A 19245-nucleotide genomic window follows, 5' to 3' on the forward strand; every position below is an offset into this window, starting at 1 on the left:
GCATTACGGCTGTTAGCTATTTTCTGCTGAGTTAGCAGCGTTGTCACTTTGCCAATCGTCAATTAAAAGCACAATAAGAAGAAAAGGAAGTTTGCTTTTCTGTTGGCATCATGGCAGAGCCTAGAAGTAAAAGTAAGAGAGTAATCTCTTTGGAGGTGAAGCAAAGAGCTAAAACCGGAGTGAACATTGGCGTGGTCTACACTCGTTTCAGGAAGGTGAAAAGGGCTCTGAAATCACGAGCTGATTGTGACCTGGCTTTGTTTCTACTGGATTTGTAAGAAATGATATTGTTGTCCAACAGAGTGGATCTTTTTTATTTAAGGCTGATTTAGTAAGACTTGGCTCATGTTAGTGTTAGCTCGTTGGTAGCGCTAGCTACAGCAGACTGCTGCAGAGTTGTTTACAGCAGTTGTAATTCCACTGTCAACCAGTAGGGTGGAGGAGCAGGAAACTAGCATTTTGGCTTTAGCAACAGGGGAACTTGATATGACTCAATTTGTTTTGCACAAAAGACATTTAAAACCGTGTGTATGTCACAGATTTACACACTTGACCCTTCTATAAATGACCTTCAGCCCCATGCTATCAATGTTTGTTTTACTAACCACAACAATTACATTGTGGTCACTGAAAACAATAAGTACTGAAATAATATTGGAGCAATTTTCAGCGCAGTTGGTGTAAATGTGATCAATACATGTAGATAAACCATCTCTGGTCCAACCTGGCTCTGAACTTAAACCATAGGAACCACAAACATCTGTGGAGAGGCTGGAGACTAATTTCATGTGGAGACTTCAACTCCAAAGACGATGTTCCACGAACAGTGAGCCACATGAAGATGTTCATTGTGTTGTCTTACGAGGTCACAGGTTCAAATCCCAGTCGTGATCTTTTTGCATGACGTTCGACTTCATGTATGCGTGGGTTTACGTTTGGTTTCCTACACGTTATTAATTAGTGACTTTAAAGTGTTAATGAGTGAATAAAGTAATAAAGTTCCTAAAGAGTCTCGAATGAGGGACACCTACAGCAGCATAATTATTTTCAATCCTCTTATCTTCAAATCCCACTTAAATTTTAACACAGGATGTCATTTTTACTTCATTTATAATGAAGTTTACCGTTGAAGTTTAACACCCATGAATAAAATATTGTTCTTATTCTGACTTCCAATCCAGGTGTTTCTGCTTGCAAGTCACAGAGAGATGTTCCTAAACACTGTTTATCCCTCTGAGTAATTTCCCACTTTTATTTTCTATTTTTAGATTTCCACAATTGAGTTTCTTCATAAACCAGAATCACTTTCAAACGCGTACACACACACACACACACACACACACACACACACACACACACACACACACACACACACACACAAACACACACACCGTGATGTAAACAAAACAAAAATCCATTTTTCAAAGCAAACACAAAATCCAGGCTTTTTAATGCATTTACAGAAATTCATAAAGATGGTTTATTGCTCAGGAGCACCAGTGATACCGTGATGTTCCTGTTAGAGCGGGAAAAGCAGGAAGCCCGAAAACACGCTGAAGTTGCGTGAGTCATCATAGAGCCGATAGCTGGCTGGCAGACTGAGGCGCACTCGGTCACCCTTATCCAGCTGCAGAGCCACCGAGTTGGACGTGGAGGTATATCCACCGTGGTCGTTCAGTCCCAAGCTGAAAACGATCGGCTGGTCATTCCTGAACAAGTAAAGACCCATGTAGCCCTTCAGGAAATCTGCAGCTGTGAAGCTGAAGTAGTAAAATCCTCTGACTGGAGCTGTGAAAACACCTGGGAGACCAACACAAGCAGCAGACGCCAGGTCTGTCTCAGGTTTTCTGTATTTAGTGGATTTTAGCAGCCTCACTGTTAAAGCTAAGGCACCTTCTTGTTGGAAAGTTGATTTCTTCTAGATTAGAAGACTTACCAACACCCCTACCATCCTCAGACATGAATTCTAGCATCTTCTCAAAGGCTGACATTAATTTTTTTGAACCATCACACTGTTCTATTGGGTGACCCCCTTCAGGAAAGGTGACCATTGAGCAGATCGATGGTTTTTATCCCTTGAGGTCCATGTGGCTGGAGTGAGGATGGATACATCCTCAAGGGATATAAACCATCAACCCTGCAGGTCACCTTTCCTGGAGGGGTCACCCAATAGGACAGTGGGAGGGTGAAAGCATCACTGACGGATCTCTGAAACAGCAACATAGAGAATTATGTTATGAACTACCTGACGACTGGTTGTAGCCTTGGCCAAGGTTGGTGATGGTTTTGGTGAAAATCAAAGTAGTTTCTTCATCAAATGGACCAACCAATCCTGCATTAGTTAGACCAGCTGAAAATCCTACCTTAGGTTCACCTGTAAGATCAATGTTGAGCATTCTCATTCAGCAGTGCATCAGTGATGCCATTAGATCTGATGACAAATGGTTTACCTCCATCGTCTGTCCTCAGCTTGGTCCGATTAGCCTCGCTGACTTCAAGTCTGACTGTCAGCTCTGGAGAGAAAACACCTCTTATGTTCTATAGCTAGTGAACATGATGCACACGGTGTTTCAGTGAGTTACCTTCAGTGTTTCTCTGAGCTTCAGCCAGTCTGTCTGAAAGTGAAACCAGCTCAGCCGCTCTGACTGAAAACATGAACATCCCTTTAGATTCCAACATCATAGAAACACACAACATAGAAAGTACTCCATGATACCCTGAAGTCACCTGAGCTTTGAGTCCTCACATCATCCAGCTGCTCCTCAGTCATGTTCAGTCTGTCAGTCAGAGCCAGCAGCTTGGTTTCATAAGCTGAAAATACATTTCATTTGAAGTTGTTGTTTATTCACACATGAACCAAACTGCAGAAACATCCAGAAAAACTTCAGTTTTTAGGTTCAAATATAAAAGATGAAGAAGTTTGACTTTGATCTGAACTCAACTTTATAAAACTTCATGTGTTACCTGAGTTTTCTGTCTTCAGCTCTTCCAGATGTTTCTCGCCGACCCTCAGTCTGATCTCCAGAGCTGAAAAGAAAATCCGTAATGTTTATTAATTGTCTCCATCAGGAATAAACTGAACCAACCTGACAGGATGAGGAGAAAACCTGCAGTGTGGGCCTCCAGCTGGTCCAGATGGGTCTCTGTAGATCTCAGTCTGACTTCAGCATCTACCGAACAAACCTGCTTTGACTCTTTTAAAAATTTACTGATTTAAATATGAATTCCTGAACCAGTTTATTCATCCATCCATTTTTGAATTTCACCTGAGGTTCTGTTCAGTCCGTTGATCAGTTTGGAGTAAATCGAGTGGAGCTGAGCTGAAAACAACACATTAACACCAACCTGCACTTAGAAAGAGACTGTACAAATATCAACATGAAAGGAAGAAAATTGATGTTTCATTTATTTAACTATTGCTGCGACTAAACCTATCAGCAGTAACTCCTTGAACATGTAGGGTTTAGCAAATTGAGTACTTTAAGAGCTCAATATATATATTACCTCTACTTATGACCAATAAGCTGTGATATTCTATCTAAATATAGAATATCAATCCTGCTTGGTCTTTAAGGTGTTTAATCAGAAGATCTAGGTTTCTTGCTTTATCAGGGGATTGTATACACTTCGTTTTGTTTCAGAAAAGAATCAGGTTTATAAAAGTAAGAATTTATTTTACAAACAATTAAAACATGACAAGTTAACTAAGCATTTACTGTGATGGATGGAACTAAATGTGATGTAGGAACCTATGTGTGAAAGGTGTTAGTCAGAACTTCCGTATCTAGGAGAGCTGAGTTCTGGATGTAAAAGAATTTGGTTTGCATTAAGCTATGAAGTTGGTTATTATCAAAACACATCGGACGCTAACTGTGTGTCTACATGCCCACTCGAAGACCCTCGTGATAGATCCAGAATGTCGAAGTCCTCGGACTTCCAGGCACCGAGATCTGTAGAAGAAACTGCGGCCCCACTAAACCGGTCTTAGAGTTGTCTCCAGGTCACAACAGATGGTTGGAACTGCGCGTCTGGGACTCTGAAGGAGTCTAAACAATATCAACTCGTTCTGCAGGAACTGTTGCTCATCAGCTTCGCAGATGCAAAAAGATTTTGACGACGGGTCAAAAATGGGTTAAAGAGGTGTTGCTTCAGATGGCCGGTCTGAAACTTTCTCTAGAACTAAGGAATCACCCAGAGTGATCTGGTTTTAATGTTCTCATGTTATGATTTGTGTAGCCAACCAGAGGTTGACAAGTTTGAGGAATATTACCAAGAATCTCAGAAACACACCTTCTTTGATATCAAAGGCTCTGATCTGGGGTAAGGGACTATTTATGTGTAATGGGTTTAACTTAACCTTACTTTGTCCTTGTGTGAGTGCAAATGGTGATGACCTTGTCATATAAACATGCTAAAATGTATTTCAATCAATGTAATCATAACATAACATTTATTTCAAACTTCAATCATTGATCACAGATTAATGAAACATTTCATTATATTACAATTATTATAAGTAGCAAAAAACAAATGTTTATTAAATGATTATCTAGCTTATAAGTTGTAGAAGTTCAAATCTGATTTAGGAAATCCGGGCTGCGAGTGTTCCTTATATAGAGGCATAAAGAATCCTGAAAGATTGGACCTTGTGGAGAGAACGTTATTGTTGGCACTTCGTTATCTGTGTGCAGAGCTGCAGAGGCTCTGAGCTCCAGCTGATGGGATGGAGGCAGGCCAATATAAAGGGGACACATGCAGTATTGAGTCTCCTTTTTGACCAGATGTTGAATGGTCAAACTGTACCTAAAAACTGACCATTGCTGGACGTTACAAACATGACCAGATTAGTCCTTTCTGCCATGAGACTGAGCTAAGGCATCAGTGGAAGGAACAACACAGATAAACATGTTTACTAGGTAAATGGCCTGTATGTACAGCGCCTTCTTAGGGTTCTGCAACCCCCCAAGGTGCTTCATAACACAATCAGTCATCCTTCTATTCACACACATTCACACGCTGGTGGTGATGAGCTTCCATGTAGCCACAGCTGCCCTGGGGTGCACTGACGATAGCGAGGCAGCTGAACACTGGCATCACCGGGACCTCCAACCACCAGCAGCAGTGACTGTAGGTTAAGTGTTTTGCCCAAGGAGACAACAGCAGCGTTCTTTGGTGGGAACTGGGATTGAACCTACAACTTTCTAGTTACTTGACAATCTGCTCTACCTCCTGAGTTACTGCTGCCCTAGAAAATAAGCTTTGTTGCATTGCTACCTGAGTTTTCTGTCTTCAGGTCTTCCAGATGTGTCTCGCTGACTCTCAGTCTGCTCATAAACTCTAAAGAGAAAACCAAAAGAGTTCCTCAGGGAACCTTTCAGGATCCTTTAGTTTCAGGCTAGAGAGGCAGTTTTAGTGAGTTACCTTCAGTGTTTCTCTGAGCTTCAGCCAGTCTGTCTGAAAGTGAAACCAGCTCAGCAGCTCTGACTGAAAACATGAACATCACTTTAGAGCCCAACATCATAGAAACACACAACATAGAAAGTACTCCATGCTACCCTAAAGTCACCTGAGCTTCGTGTCCTCACATCATCCAGCTGCTCCTCAGTCATGTTCAGTCTGTCAGTCACAGCCAGCAGCTTGGTTTCATGACCTGAAAACACATTTCATTTGCAATAATCACAGCTGTTCTAACACCACCTTGAAGAATTCATCAGCACTCACTAAAACATTCATCAAGACGTTTGCTGAAAAACTTTAATAATTTCATTTTAACTTTCTGCTTTTAAATCAAGACAAAACTGAAGTTCTCATCTTTGAACCCAAAATTCAGAAAAGGAAATTGCTTAGTCAACCTGACCTGAATGGCATTAAATTAGTATCCGAGAACAAAGTTATGAGCCTTGGTGTTATCTTTGACCAGGACATGTCATTCAAATCCCTTGTTAAACGGGTTTGTAGGATTTCCTTTTTCCACCTTCAGAATATTGCTAAGATTAGAAGCATCCTTTCCAGGAGGGATGTTGAAAAACTAGTTCATGCATTAATTACATCAAGACTGGATTACTGTAATTCATTACTCTCAGGAAGTCCACAGAATGTAGTTAAAAGTCTTCAGCTTGTCCAAAATGCTGCAGCTAGAGTTCTGATGAGAATTAAAAAGAGAGATCATATCTCTCCTGTCTTAGCTTCCCTACATTGGCTGCCTGTTAAATTGAGAATAGATTTTAAGATCTTCCTTCTCACATTTAAAGCTCTTAATAATCAAGGTCCATCATACATCAGTAATCTGATTGTTCCATATGTTCCTAACTGAGCACTTCGCTCTCAGACTGCAGGTTTACTGGTGGTTCCCAGAATATCCAAAAATAGGATGGGTGGCAGATCTTTTAGCTATCAGGCTCCTCTCTTGTGGAACCAGCTCCCAGCCTTTGTCTGTGAGGCAGACACCTTGTCTACTTTTAAGACTAGGCTTAAAACCTTTTTATTTGATAGGGCCTATGGTTAAAATCTGATGTTAGCCCAGATCTGGACAAGTGGGGGAGTAGAGGGAGGTGGAGTGTGCAGTTGGTAAAGACGGCTCGCCCTTGCCCTGCCTCCAACATGCCTCTATCTAAAAGGCTAGGTAATCCAGAGTTATCTATCTAGTTATGCTGCTATAGGCTTAGACTGCTGGAGGACATACTGACCACTTTCCACACTCGGCTACTTTCTTCTACAATTAGCTCTTTAACTGTGCCACTGCTGAGCTGTGGTAGCCTCATGGGGCCATTGGCTGGCACACTGCTTCTAACCACTTAAACATTCTTCCTCTCCTGAAAATAACATTTTACTTTATTTGACATTGAATGTGCTACTACTAGTTTACCCGTTTAACTATAGATTCACTAGGATAAATACAATAAAGTTTATCTCTCACCAAATAGAATCACAATGTAACCATAGAAACACTACTTGGCATTTGTGTTGTGTGTGTAGATGTGTGTGTGTGTGTGTGTGTGTGTGTGTGGGTGTTGGTGGGTCTGCTCTGTCTTCTCGATCCCCAGTGAGTCATGGCGGATGGCTGCTTAAACTGAGCCAGGATCCTCTGGAGGTTTCTTCCTGTTAAAGGGGAGTTTTCCTCTCCACTGTCGCTAAATACTTGCTTAGTATGAGGATTGCTGTAAAGACACTGACACTAGTCAGTGACTCGATGCAATCCGCAGGGTTCCTCATAGAGGACATTTTTACTGATTGGCTTAATGAACTAACCTGTATTGGAATGTTTACTATGTGAAGTGCCTTGAGACAACTGTTGTCGTGATTTGGCGCTATATAAATAAACTTGAATTGAATTGAGGCTGCGCAGTGGTGCAGTGGTTAAAGCTGTTGCCTTGTAGCAAGAAGGTCTTGGGTTCACTTCCCGGCCTGGGATCTTTCTGCATGGAGTTTGCATGTTCTCCCTGTGGATGTGTGGATTCTCTCCGGGTACTCCGGCTTCCTCCCAGGGTCCAAAAACATGACAGTTAGGTTAATTGGTCTGTCTAAAATGTCCTTAGGTGTGAGTGTGTGTTGGCATGAGTGTTTGTCCTGTGTGTCTCTGTCGCCCCGCGATGGACTGGCTCTCTGTCCAGGGTGTACCCCGCCTGATTGCCCGTTGACCGCTGGAGATAGGCACCAGTGCCCCCCCCCCGACTCGGCGTGGACAAGCGGGTTCAGAAAATGGATGGATGGACGGATGGATGAATTGAATTGAAAACAACAGGATTTGCAGTTTGTCAGTATTCATGTCACCTATGACTGGCCAACAGTAACGCGACTTCACCACTGATGCTGTTTGCTTTGCAACATTGATGTTTTATCTCCATAAATAACTAGGGATGGACAATATATCAGCATCAAATCGGTATCAGTCCAATAACTAAAACCGGGCCGATATATACATCCGATATTTTTCTATCTTGTCTCCATTAATTTATATGTTTCAGAGGGTGAGGGGGGTGATGTGTATTTGTTTAGTCATGTCACAGTTATTGTAATCATCTCAGAAGCGTAAATGTGTGTAGAGTGTGTACATAATAATGTAAATTCAGCTTTAATCATTTTCATTCTATACAAAATCTGCTGATTTTAGAAGTATTAATGTCAGCACATCGGTATCGACAAATATCGGCCATAACAGTGATCTCAATATTGGATATTGGTATCGGCCCAAAAAATTTCAAATCGGTGAATCACCATAAACAACTGAAGCCTGAATGAGTTCCACTATGTTATGGAGTTGCTAATGCTAACAGTTAGCTCCTACTAGCAAGATGTCACCTGAGCTTTGAGTCCTCAACTCATCCAGCTGCTCCTCAGTCATGTTCAGTCTGTCAGTCACAGCCAGCAGCTTGGTTTCATAAGCTGAAAATACATTTCATTTGAAGTTGTTGTTTATTCACACATGAACCAAACTGCAGAAACATCCAGAAAAACATCAGTTTTTAGGTTCAAATATAAAAGATGAAGAAGTTTGACTTTGATCTGAACTCAACTTTATAAAACTTCATGTGTTACCTGAGTTTTCTGTCTTCAGCTCTTCCAGATGTTTCTCGCTGACCCTCAGTCTGATCTCCAGAGCTGAAAAGAAAATCCGTAATGTTTATTAATTGTCTCCATCAGGAATAAACTGAACCAACCTGACAGGATGAGGAGAAAACCTGCAGTGTGGGCCTCCAGCTGGTCCAGATGGGTCTCTGTAGATCTCAGTCTGACTTCAGCATCTACCGAACAAACCTGCTTTGACTCTTTTAAACATTTACTTATTTAAATATGAATTCCTGAATCAGTTTATTCATCCATTCATTTTTGAATTTCACCTGAGGTTCTGTTCAGTCCGTCGATCAGTTTGGAGTAAATCGAGTGGAGCTGAGCTGAAAACAACACATTAACACCAACCTGCTCTTAGAAAGAAACTGTACAAATATCACCATGAAAGGAAGAAAATTGATGTTTCATTTATTTAACTATTGCTGCGACTAAACCTATCAGCAATAACTCCTTGAACATAACCAGATTAGTCCTTTCTGCCATGAGATTGAACTAAGGCATCAGTGGAAGGAACGACAGATAAACATGTTTACTAGGTAAATGGCCTGTATTTGCACAGCACCTTCTTAGGGTTCTGCAACCCCCCAAGGTGCTTCATAACACAATCAGTCATCCATCTATTCACACACATTCACACGCTGGTGGTGATGAGCTTCCATGTAGCCACAGCTGCCCTGGGGTGCACTGACGAAAGCGAGGCAGCTGAACACTGGCATCACCGGGACCTCCAACCACCAGCAGCAGTGACTGTAGGTTAAGTGTTTTGCCCAAGGAGACAACAGCAGCGTTCTTTGGTGGGAACTGGGATTGAACCTACAACTTTCTAGTTACTTGACAATCTGCTCTACCTCCTGAGTTACTGCTGCCCTAGAAAATAAGCTTTGTTGCATTGTTACCTGAGTTTTCTGTCTTCAGGTCTTCCAGATGTGTCTCGCTGACTCTCAGTCTGCTCATAAACTCTAAAGAGAAAACCAAAAGAGTTCCTCAGGGAACCTTTCAGGATCCTTTAGTTTCAGGCTAGAGAGGCAGTTTTAGTGAGTTACCTTCAGTGTTTCTCTGAGCTTCAGCCAGTCTGTCTGAAAGTGAAACCAGCTCAGCAGCTCTGACTGAAAACATGAACATCACTTTAGATTCCAACATCATAGAAACACACAACATAGAAAGTACTCCATGATACCCTAAAGTCACCTGAGCTTCGTGTCCTCACATCATCCAGCTGCTCCTCAGTCATGTTCAGTCTCGTGGTAGTAGACAGCAGCTTGGTTTCATGACCTGAAAACACATTTCATTTGCAATAATCACAGCTGTTCTAACACCACCTTGAAGAATTCATCAGCACTCACTAAAACATTCATCAAGACATTTGCTGAAAAACTTTAATAATTTCATTTAAACTTTCTGCTTTTAAATCAAGACAAAACTGAAGTTCTCATCTTTGAACCCAAAATTCAGAAAAGGAAATTGCTTAGTCAACCTGACCTGAATGGCATTAAATTAATATCCGAGAACAAAGTTATGAGCCTTGGTGTTATCTTTGACCAGGACATGTCATTCAAATCCCTTGTTAAACGGGTTTGTAGGATTTTCTTTTTCCACCTTCAGAATATTGCTAAGATTAGAAGCATCCTTTCCAGGAGGGATGCTGAAAAACTAGTTCATGCATTAATTACATCAAGACTGGATTACTGTAATTCATTACTCTCAGGAAGTCCACAGAATGTAGTTAAAAGTCTTCAGCTTGTCCAAAATGCTGCAGCTAGAGTTCTGATGAGAATTAAAAAGAGAGATCATATCTCTCCTGTCTTAGCTTCCCTACATTGGCTGCCTGTTAAATTGAGAATAGATTTTAAGATCTTCCTTCTCACATTTAAAGCTCTTAATAATCAAGCTCCATCATACATCAGTAATCTGATTGTTCCATATGTTCCTAACTGAGCACTTCGCTCTCAGACTGCAGGTTTACTGGTGGTTCCCAGAATATCCAAAAATAGGATGGGTGGCAGATCTTTTAGCTATCAGGCTCCTCTCTTGTGGAACCAGCTCCCAGCCTTAGTCTGTGAGGAAGACACCCTGTCTACTTTTAAGACTAGGCTTAAAATCTTTTTATTTGATAGGGCCTGTGGTTAAAATCTGATGTTAGCCCAGATCTGGACAAGTGGGGGAGTAGAGGGAGGTGGAGTGTACAGTTGGTAAAGACGGCTCGCCCTTGCCCTGCCTCCAACATGCCTCTATCTAAAAGGCTAGGTAATCCAGAGTTATCTCTGTAGTTATGCTGCTATAGGCTTAGACTGCTGGAGGACATACTGACCACTTTCCGCACTCGGCTACTTTCTTCTACAATTAGCTCTTTAACTGTGCCACTGCTGAGCTGTGGTAGCCTCATGGGGCCATTGGCTGGCACACTGCTTCTAACCACTTAAACATTCTTCCTCTCCTGAAAATAACATTTTACTTTATTTGACATTGAATGTGCTACTACTAGTTTACCCGTTTAACTATAGATCCACTAGGATAAATACAATAACGTTTATCTCTCACCAAATAGTATATTTACTAAGAAATCACAATGTAACCATAGAAACACTACTTGGCATTTGTGTTGTGTGTGTCGATGTGTGTGTGTGTGGGTGTTGGTGGGTCTGCTCTGTCTTCTTGATCCCCAGTGAGTCGTGGCGGATGGCTGCTTATACTGAGCCAGGATCCTCTGGAGGTTTCTTCCTGTTAAAAGGGAGTTTTCCTCTCCACTGTCGCTAAATACTTGCTTAGTATGAGGATTGCTGTAAAGACACTGACACTAGTCAGTGACTCGATGCAATCCGCAGGGTTCCTTATATAGGACATTTTTACTGATTGGCTTAATGTACTAACCTGTATTGGAATGTTTACTATGTGAAGTGCCTTGAGACAACTGTTGTCGTGATTTGGCGCTATATAAATAAACTTGAATTGAATTGAATTGAGGCTGCGCAGTGGTGCAGTGGTTAGAGCTGTTGCCTTGTAGTGAGAAGGTCCTGGGTTCGCTTCCCGGCCTGGGATCTTTCTGCATGGAGTTTGCATGTTCTCCCTGTGCATGTGTGTTATCTCCGGGTGCTCTGGCTTCCTCCCACAGTCCAAAAACATGACTTGTCCTTAGGTGTGAGTGTGTGTTGGCATGAGTGTTTGTCCTGTGTGTCTCTGTCGCCCCGCGATGGACTGGCTCTCTGTCCAGGGTGTACCCCGCCTGATTGCCCATTGACCGCTGGAGATAGGCACCAGTGCCCCCCCCCCCCCCCCCCCCCCCCCCCCCGACCGGGCGTGGACAAGCGGGTTCAGAAAATGGATGGATGGACGGATGGATGAATTGAATTGAAAACAACAGGATTTGCAGTTTGTCAGTATTCATGTCACCTCTGACTGGCCAACAGTAACACGACTTCACCACTGATGCTATTTGCTTTGCAACATTGATGTTTTATCTTCATAAATAACTAGGGATGGACAATATATCAGCATCAAATCAGTATCAGTCCAATAACTAAAACCGGGCCGATATGTACATCCGATATTTTTCTATCTTGTCTCCATTAATTTATATGTTTCAGAGGGTGAGGGGGGTGATGTGTATTTGTTTAGTCATGTCACAGTTATTGTAATCATCTCAGAAGCGTAAATGTGTGTAGAGTGTGTACATAATAATGTAAATTCAGCTTTAATCATTTTCATTCTATACAAAATCTGCTGATTTTAGAAGTATTAATGTCAGCACATCGGTATCGGCAAATATCGGCCATGACAGTGATCTCAATATTGGATATTGGTATCGGCCCCAAAAATTTCAAATCGGTGAATCACCATAAACAACTGAAGCCTGAACGAGTTCCACTATGTTATGGAGTTGCTAATGCTAACAGTTAGCTCCTACTAGCAAGATGTCACCTGAGCTTTGAGTCCTCAACTCATCCAGCTGCTCCTCAGTCATGTTCAGTCTGTCAGTCACAGCCAGCAGCTTGGTTTCATAAGCTGAAAATACATTTCATTTGAAGTTGTTGTTTATTCACACATGAACCAAACTGCAGAAACATCCAGAAAAACATCAGTTTTTAGGTTCAAATATAAAAGATGAAGAAGTTTGACTTTAATCTGAAATCAACTTTATAAAACCTCGTGTGTTACCTGAGTTTTCTGTCTTCAGCTCTTCCAGATGTTTCTCGCTGACCCTCAGTCTGATCTCCAGAGCTGAAAAGAAAATCCGTAATGTTTATTAATTGTCTCCATCAGGAATAAACTGAACCAACCTGACAGGATGAGGAGAAAACCTGCAGTGTGGGCCTCCAGCTGGTCCAGATGGGTCTCTGTAGATCTCAGTCTGACTTCAGCATCTACCGAACAAACCTGCTTTGACTCATTTAAACTTTTACTGATTTAAATATGAATTCCTGAACCAGTTTATTCATCCATTCATTTTTGAATTTCACCTGAGGTTCTGTTCAGTCCGTTGATCAGTTTGGAGTAAATCGAGTGGAGCTGAGCTGAAAACAACACATTAACACCAACCTGCACTTAGAAAGAAACTGTACAAATATCACCATGAAAGGAAGAAAATTGATGTTTCATTAATTTAACTATTGCTGCGACTAAACCTATCAGCAATAACTCCTTGAACATGACCAGATTAGTCCTTTCTGCCATGAGACTGAGCTAAGGCATCAGTGGAAGGAATGACAGATAAACATGTTTACTAGGTAAATGGCCTGTAATGGCCTGTATTTGCACAGCACCTTCTTAGGGTTCTGCAACCCCCCCCAAGGTGCTTCATAACACAATCAGTCATCCATCTATTCACACACATTCACACGCTGGTGGTGATGAGCTACCATGTAGCTACAGCTGCCCTGGGGCGCACTGACGGCGGCGAGGCTGCTGAACACTGGCATGGTTGCATCAATCAACAATCAGCCCAAAAATAACAATCATATTTATTTTTCTATTTGATTTGAACAGTTTTGCTATAAATTATCCTTTAGTTTAGTTTGAGTTTGCATGTTTGAATTGAACACAATTGTATAAAAATTTCACTTAGACGTAAAACATGTAACCTAAGGTTTCTGTCTTCAGGTCTTCCAGATGTTTCTCGCTGACTCTCAGGCTTCGTTCACACTGCAGGCAAAAGCGCATCAAAGCTGATTTTTTTCTCCCCACATGCGGCCTGTACATGATGTTTTTTAGTCAGTCTGAACGGCACAGATCCGATTTTTTCAAATCCGATCCATGTCACTTTCATATCTGGTAGTGATTCCGATACATATCTGTTGTTTTTGAAAGCAAATGCCGTCTGAATGGTCATGTCGCATTAAATCCGTCTCCTACGTCACTGAGTCAGCGGAGGTGAGAGTCGTATGCCGACGTTTCCGAGGAGAAAAGCTGACAGAAGGATTCAGGAGTCTGTCTGGGCATCCTGTCAAGATCACGAATTAAAAACACCTGAACATTTTACCGGAACGTTTTTCAGTGAATAATAATTCAGGAAGATGTTGGGAACAAAGAGTAAAATAGTTTACAGTTTTCAAAACAGTTTCCAGCCCAAAACGGGAAACTTGACAGGTGTGATCCTGATGCTGTGGATGAACTGTCAGTGAAAGCTTTCACATCACAACTCCGCCTCTCCTGGTTCCGACTCCGTTGAGTGTGACTTCTAGTCTTCTGTACATGCGGGTCGCTTTGGGACAATGAAGCATTCACACTGGAGAGAGTTTGATGTCGCATTTCAGTCATAATGTGAACAGACACACACAAAATATTATTTACTCAAAAAATCTGAATTCAGCAGCATCATGGCCTGCAGAGTGAACGAAGCCTCAGTCTGCTCATCAACTCTAAAGAGAAAACCGAAAGAGTTTCTCAGATCAGGAGGTGAAGAGGTCCAGCTTGACCTTGTGGAGCTGAAGCCTGTAGAAGCCGTTCTGTAATTATTTAAATTACATGTTATTTAATAAGCCATAAGACAAAAGATTCCGTAGCAAATATGAAATCAACCTTATGGATCTGTTGGGTTATTTCAACTGGAAGATTGGAACTTTTTATTGCAGGGATTAGATAACAGCTTCGTATTAACTCAGAGACAAGAGAAGAGAGAGAGTCGAGTTTAAAAGTTTAAAGATGTATTACTAAACAAATTAAACTAGACTAACTTTAACACTACATGTATGGTGTAACTAAGGTGAATGAGACGGAGAATGGTGTGATGTGGAATGTTGCTCAGAACCAGCAAATCCAAAGAATCGATTAGTTCTGGTGGGAATTGAATGTTTTGGTTTATGGTCGAATGAAAAGATGACAGGTTTACCAAACACCACCAAAACCACGTCTCGGTCAGATCTGGCAGATTCTGATTGGATCAGTAAAGCAATGTGTCGTCTCTTAACGCTACGTGAGATCAGTCCTAGTGGAAACATTTAAAGTCATATTACTTATTATATTCTATAGGATTATAATAAAGTAATTAATATTTTGATTTCACAAATTGGTCACATCTTATTATTGACTAACACTTTGTTTGATTAGCTTTATTAAAATAGAGTTCTTTGATTTATTAAAAAGAGAGTCCTTTTCTTCATTCTTCTCTTGAGCTGGAAAGAAGCAGGTTATAGCAAATGCATGAGACCTTGAGGCCATATCTCATGCAGACTAGTCCTGTGTCAGAGGAGAGGGGGAAAATGACTTGTGATGGAAAACAGTCATTTCATACCGTTACAAGAACCTTTCAGGATCCTTCAGTTTCAGGCTGGAGAGCCCATGAAGCTGCCCTTAAAGCTGACACCCTTTGAAACTTTTTAGCTGTTTCAGATTTTACAGTGTAAACCTTTAGATTTGTTTTCTTATTTGTACTTAAACAGCAGCCATGACTAAACCACCAGCAACTGTTTTCATAGCAGGTTGACTGCTATGAACAAGCTAATGGACCTGGGCCCAGAGTGTCAGGTGTAACGTAAGGTCAAAGGTTAACTCTAAAATACCTCCTTGTCTGTCCTCAGCTTGGTCAGATTAGCCTCGCTGACTTCAAGTCTGACTGTCAGCTCTGGAGAGAAAACACCTCTTATGTTCTATAGCTAGTGAACATGATGCACACGGTGTTTCAGTGAGTTACCTTCAGTGTTTCTCTGAGCTTCAGCCAGTCTGTCTGAAAGTGAAACCAGCTCAGCCGCTCTGACTGAAAACATGAACATCACTTTAGAGTCCAACATCATAGAAACAAACAACATAGAAAGTACTCCATGATACCCTGAAGTCACCTGAGCTTCGTGTCCTCACATCATCCAGCTGCTCCTCAGTCATGTTCAGTCTGTCAGTCACAGCCAGCAGCTTGGTTTCATAAGCTGAAAATACATTTCATTTGAAGTTGTTGTTTATTCACACATGAACCAAACTGCAGAGACATCCAGAAAAACTTCAGTTTTTAGGTTCAAATATAAAAGATGAAGGAGTTTGACTTTGATTTGAAATCAACTTTATAAAACCTCGTGTGTTACCTGAGTTTTCTGTCTTCAGCTCTTCCAGATGTTTCTCGCCGACCTTCAGTCTGATCTCCAGAGCTGAAAAGAAAATCCGTAATGTTTATTAATTGTCTCCATCAGGAATAAACTGTACCAACCTGACAGGATGAGGAGAAAACCTGCAGTGTGGGTCTCCAGCTGGTCCAGATGGGTCTCTGTGGATCTCAGTCTGACTTCAGCATCTACCGAACAAACCTGCTTTGACTCTTTTCAACATTTGCTGAATTGGTTCAATATTTGTCACATTAGTTTTAAGTATTTAACTTCCAGTAAATGTGAAAACATCGCCTATTACCTGCATTTATGGTTTTCAGGTCTTCCAGCTGTTTTTCACTAGCTCTCAGTCTACTCAACTCTGTAAACATGAACAATGGAGTTCCGCAGGGAACCTGTCAGGATCCTTACATTTCAGGCTGGGTAGTCCATAAAATATGGCCTTTAAAGCTACTGCAAGCTTCACTCTGTCCTTCAGGTGATAAAATACATCAGTTGAGCCAAGCTGCTCCACAGCTTATAAATAAAACCATGCTGCCTCCTGGATTTTGGGTCCTCCTACAACAACTACAACTCCATTCCTGACACCTGACCAGTGTGTATGTCCCTCCTTCAATTCCAATTAGATTAAAAGTGGATTGTGATTTATCAGGCTCCCTAAATGGCAAGAAGAAGTACATGAAAGAAATAGTGTTTCTGAAGAATAAACGTTCCTCACAGCCTGTTCTTGGTTGTGTGAATATTGATAGGTGATCATTTAAAGTTTACTTGTCAGTCTAAATTGTTTCATTGGAATTTCACGATTGATGATTAACAGTGTTTTCCATAGAAACAAAAAGCAAAATTATAGGATGATGAAAATATTGCTTACCTGTGTAGAGTACCTCTTGCTGTCTTTCCACCCCCTCCCATCTACTCTCTGCAGAAACCAGTCGCTCTGATTTGGAAAAAAGAGTAACGGGAAATCCACATGACATGAAAACAGATTAATCATCACATCATGTGACTAATGCTTTATTATCTATACTTTACTGACCTGCAGTGCTTCTCAGTTCCTCCAAGTGAGACTGACTGGAGTTTAGTTTTGTTTCCAACTCAGCAACCTGATCTGCATGGACATATTAAACAACTGATTGATAACTATTTGAATAACCAATAATTGTTAAAAAGTGCTCCTCTGAATGGAATTGGATGTTCTACCTTTAATGTTGGTTTTTAGCATCTCCAGACGAACATTCAGATGACTCTCCAGGGTGTCGACATCAGGAGTCATACCAGATGAACTGGTGGGGGTTTGGAGCTCTGATGGATAATAAACAGAAAAATATGTTTCTTTTAGGTTTTGTTGTTAAACATTAAAGACGAGGTTTGTGAACCCAAAGAAGCCTGACCTGAAATTTGCCCTCTCAGATCTTCCAGGAGATTCTCAGTGTTGCAAAGTCTGACAGCCACAACTAAAAACCGGCAGAAAAAATCACTATATTTACCTCAACAACAAGAAACTATGCAAAACCTCTCTATGTTCTGACAACTAGAATGTGAAACTTCTAAAAACATCATAGACAGATAAACTGAGAGCTTTGCTTTCCAGGTTACCTCCTTCTTCACCAAAAGGTCAACCTTCGGGTTACTGCACATGCTGCCCCAATCCTCCTGTCCCCTGCCCCCTTTCTTCCCTCACTTGTGAATAAGTTGACAAGATATTTGAACTCCTCCACCCAACACACCCCTTTCCTGTAAAGAACTATGGCCTCAGATGCTCAGGTGCTGATAATCATCTCAGCTGCTTCACACTAAATCTGTGATCCTCATGGGCAAGAGCTGCCAGCAACATGAAGCAGAAACCACCTCAATCCAAGATTTGATGAGCAGCCATTTCCCCCGCTCCAGCCCCTTGGAGTGGAACAAAGACTGTTTAATTTCATTCATGTAAACTCCATAAAGACTAGATATAACTCAGACCTTTTGCCACCCGTTCTTTTTCAGAAAATCTTGAATCATCTCGCCTAGAAATCTTCCATCGCACGAGCTGCAATGGAACAAAACAACAAAGATGGCTGCGGCTTGTTTAAAACGACTTTGGCGTAAACTTTGGACTATTTGGACTTGGGCTTTTCTTTGAGACATGAGCAGATAGAGGTACTTAAGTCTTTAGTTTAGAAAAAGGATGTATTTGCATCATTTTCAGCTGTGCACGGCAGACTGTCCCGTTGACTGACATCCGACAAACCAGTTTTTTACTTGTTATTTTGGAAATATGATCAGTCACTCAGAGTTTCACGTGCAGGCTAAACGTAAAAATAGTCTTCTACTCTTATTTCCTCCTTTAGCCATCGGGGACGCACTCAAATTGGAAAAGCCAGTAAGATCTATGTCACACTATAAATTAGCATTCATGGTCTCACCCATCTTGGCTCGTGACGGATAAGTCTGTTGCAGGTTTAGTGTCCAGGAAAGACATTGTTAGCATAACCGTTAGCATTAGCAATTCCACAACATGGCAGAACCCCTTCAGGCTTGTTATTTGTCTCCACAAATAAATAAAACATTAACGTTGCGATGTAAATTGACTCCGTTATAGAGTAGCAATGCTGTTAGCCAGAGGCAAGATGTCCAAATATGAGAAAGACCCCAAATTCTGCTGTTTTCTGCCCCCCGACTAACTTTAACTTCCTGGAACAGGAGCGCCAGAGCTTTTTTACAACAGAGACTGACTCACAATGCACTCGCTTAGGACCACTGAAGATGTGTTGAAAAAACAAGTGAACTTGGTCTTTAATATGAGGAGGATGATGACCTGTGTTCTTTCTCCTCAGCTGTTCCACTGTGCTCTCAGTTGCCCTCAGTCTTGTCTGCAGGAATGGCAGCTCTGCAGCCAGAGCTGTGGGAACACATGCATGTAAAGACAGATAGTGGTGTGTGTTTACGCCTTCTAAGAATTACATGGCTATGAGCGACATTTTCAGGATTCTGCTTCCATCATTGGATTCCATCAAACAGAGAGGAAGCGTGGTGGAGTTAACTAGAAAACGCTGAAACTTACCAGAGTTTTTTCTCTTTAGTTCTTTCACTGAACTCTCACTGCGGTTCATTTTGGACTGAAGATCTGATACTTTGAATGCTTGGACTATGAGACAAAACACAGGGTGAGAAA

At 41.4% G+C, this 19245-nt stretch overlaps 1 protein-coding gene across 1 annotated transcript; it reads right to left on the reverse strand.

Moving 5' to 3' along the window:
* Positions 1-1385: 1385 nt before the first annotated feature.
* LOC107391850 (uncharacterized) lies at positions 1386-17729 on the reverse strand. The gene is made up of 32 exons (XM_070546772.1): positions 17621-17729; positions 17483-17545; positions 17292-17393; positions 17128-17199; positions 16963-17028; positions 16393-16452; positions 16217-16279; positions 16074-16136; positions 15837-15920; positions 15692-15754; positions 13023-13076; positions 12864-12926; positions 12721-12783; positions 12484-12567; positions 9757-9840; positions 9612-9674; positions 9465-9527; positions 8838-8891; positions 8679-8741; positions 8536-8598; positions 8299-8382; positions 5567-5650; positions 5422-5484; positions 5275-5337; positions 3267-3320; positions 3108-3170; positions 2965-3027; positions 2728-2811; positions 2583-2645; positions 2451-2513; positions 2246-2374; positions 1386-1800 (listed from the first exon to the last, which is right to left on the reverse strand). Exons 1-32 carry the CDS (start codon positions 17727-17729, stop codon positions 1520-1522), a joined length of 2493 nt encoding a protein of 830 aa, XP_070402873.1. The 3' UTR covers positions 1386-1519.
* Positions 17730-19245: the final 1516 nt, after the last annotated feature.

The sequence above is a fragment of the Nothobranchius furzeri genome, chromosome 18 (genome assembly GCF_043380555.1).
Source record: "Nothobranchius furzeri strain GRZ-AD chromosome 18, NfurGRZ-RIMD1, whole genome shotgun sequence".
Lineage (NCBI taxonomy): Eukaryota > Metazoa > Chordata > Actinopteri > Cyprinodontiformes > Nothobranchiidae > Nothobranchius > Nothobranchius furzeri.

Coding starts and splice junctions, on each gene's coding strand:
- LOC107391850 (XM_070546772.1), bottom strand. CDS start 17,729: ATGTGCAGTAACCCGAAGGTTGACCTTTTGGTGAAGAAGGAGGTAACC. Junction 17,394..17,482: donor TCTGAGAGGGCAAATTTCAG/GTCAGGCTTCTT, acceptor ATTATCCATCAG/AGCTCCAAACCCCCACCAGT. Junction 2,375..2,450: donor GCTGAGGACAGACGATGGAG/GTAAACCATTTG, acceptor TTGATCTTACAG/GTGAACCTAAGGTAGGATTT.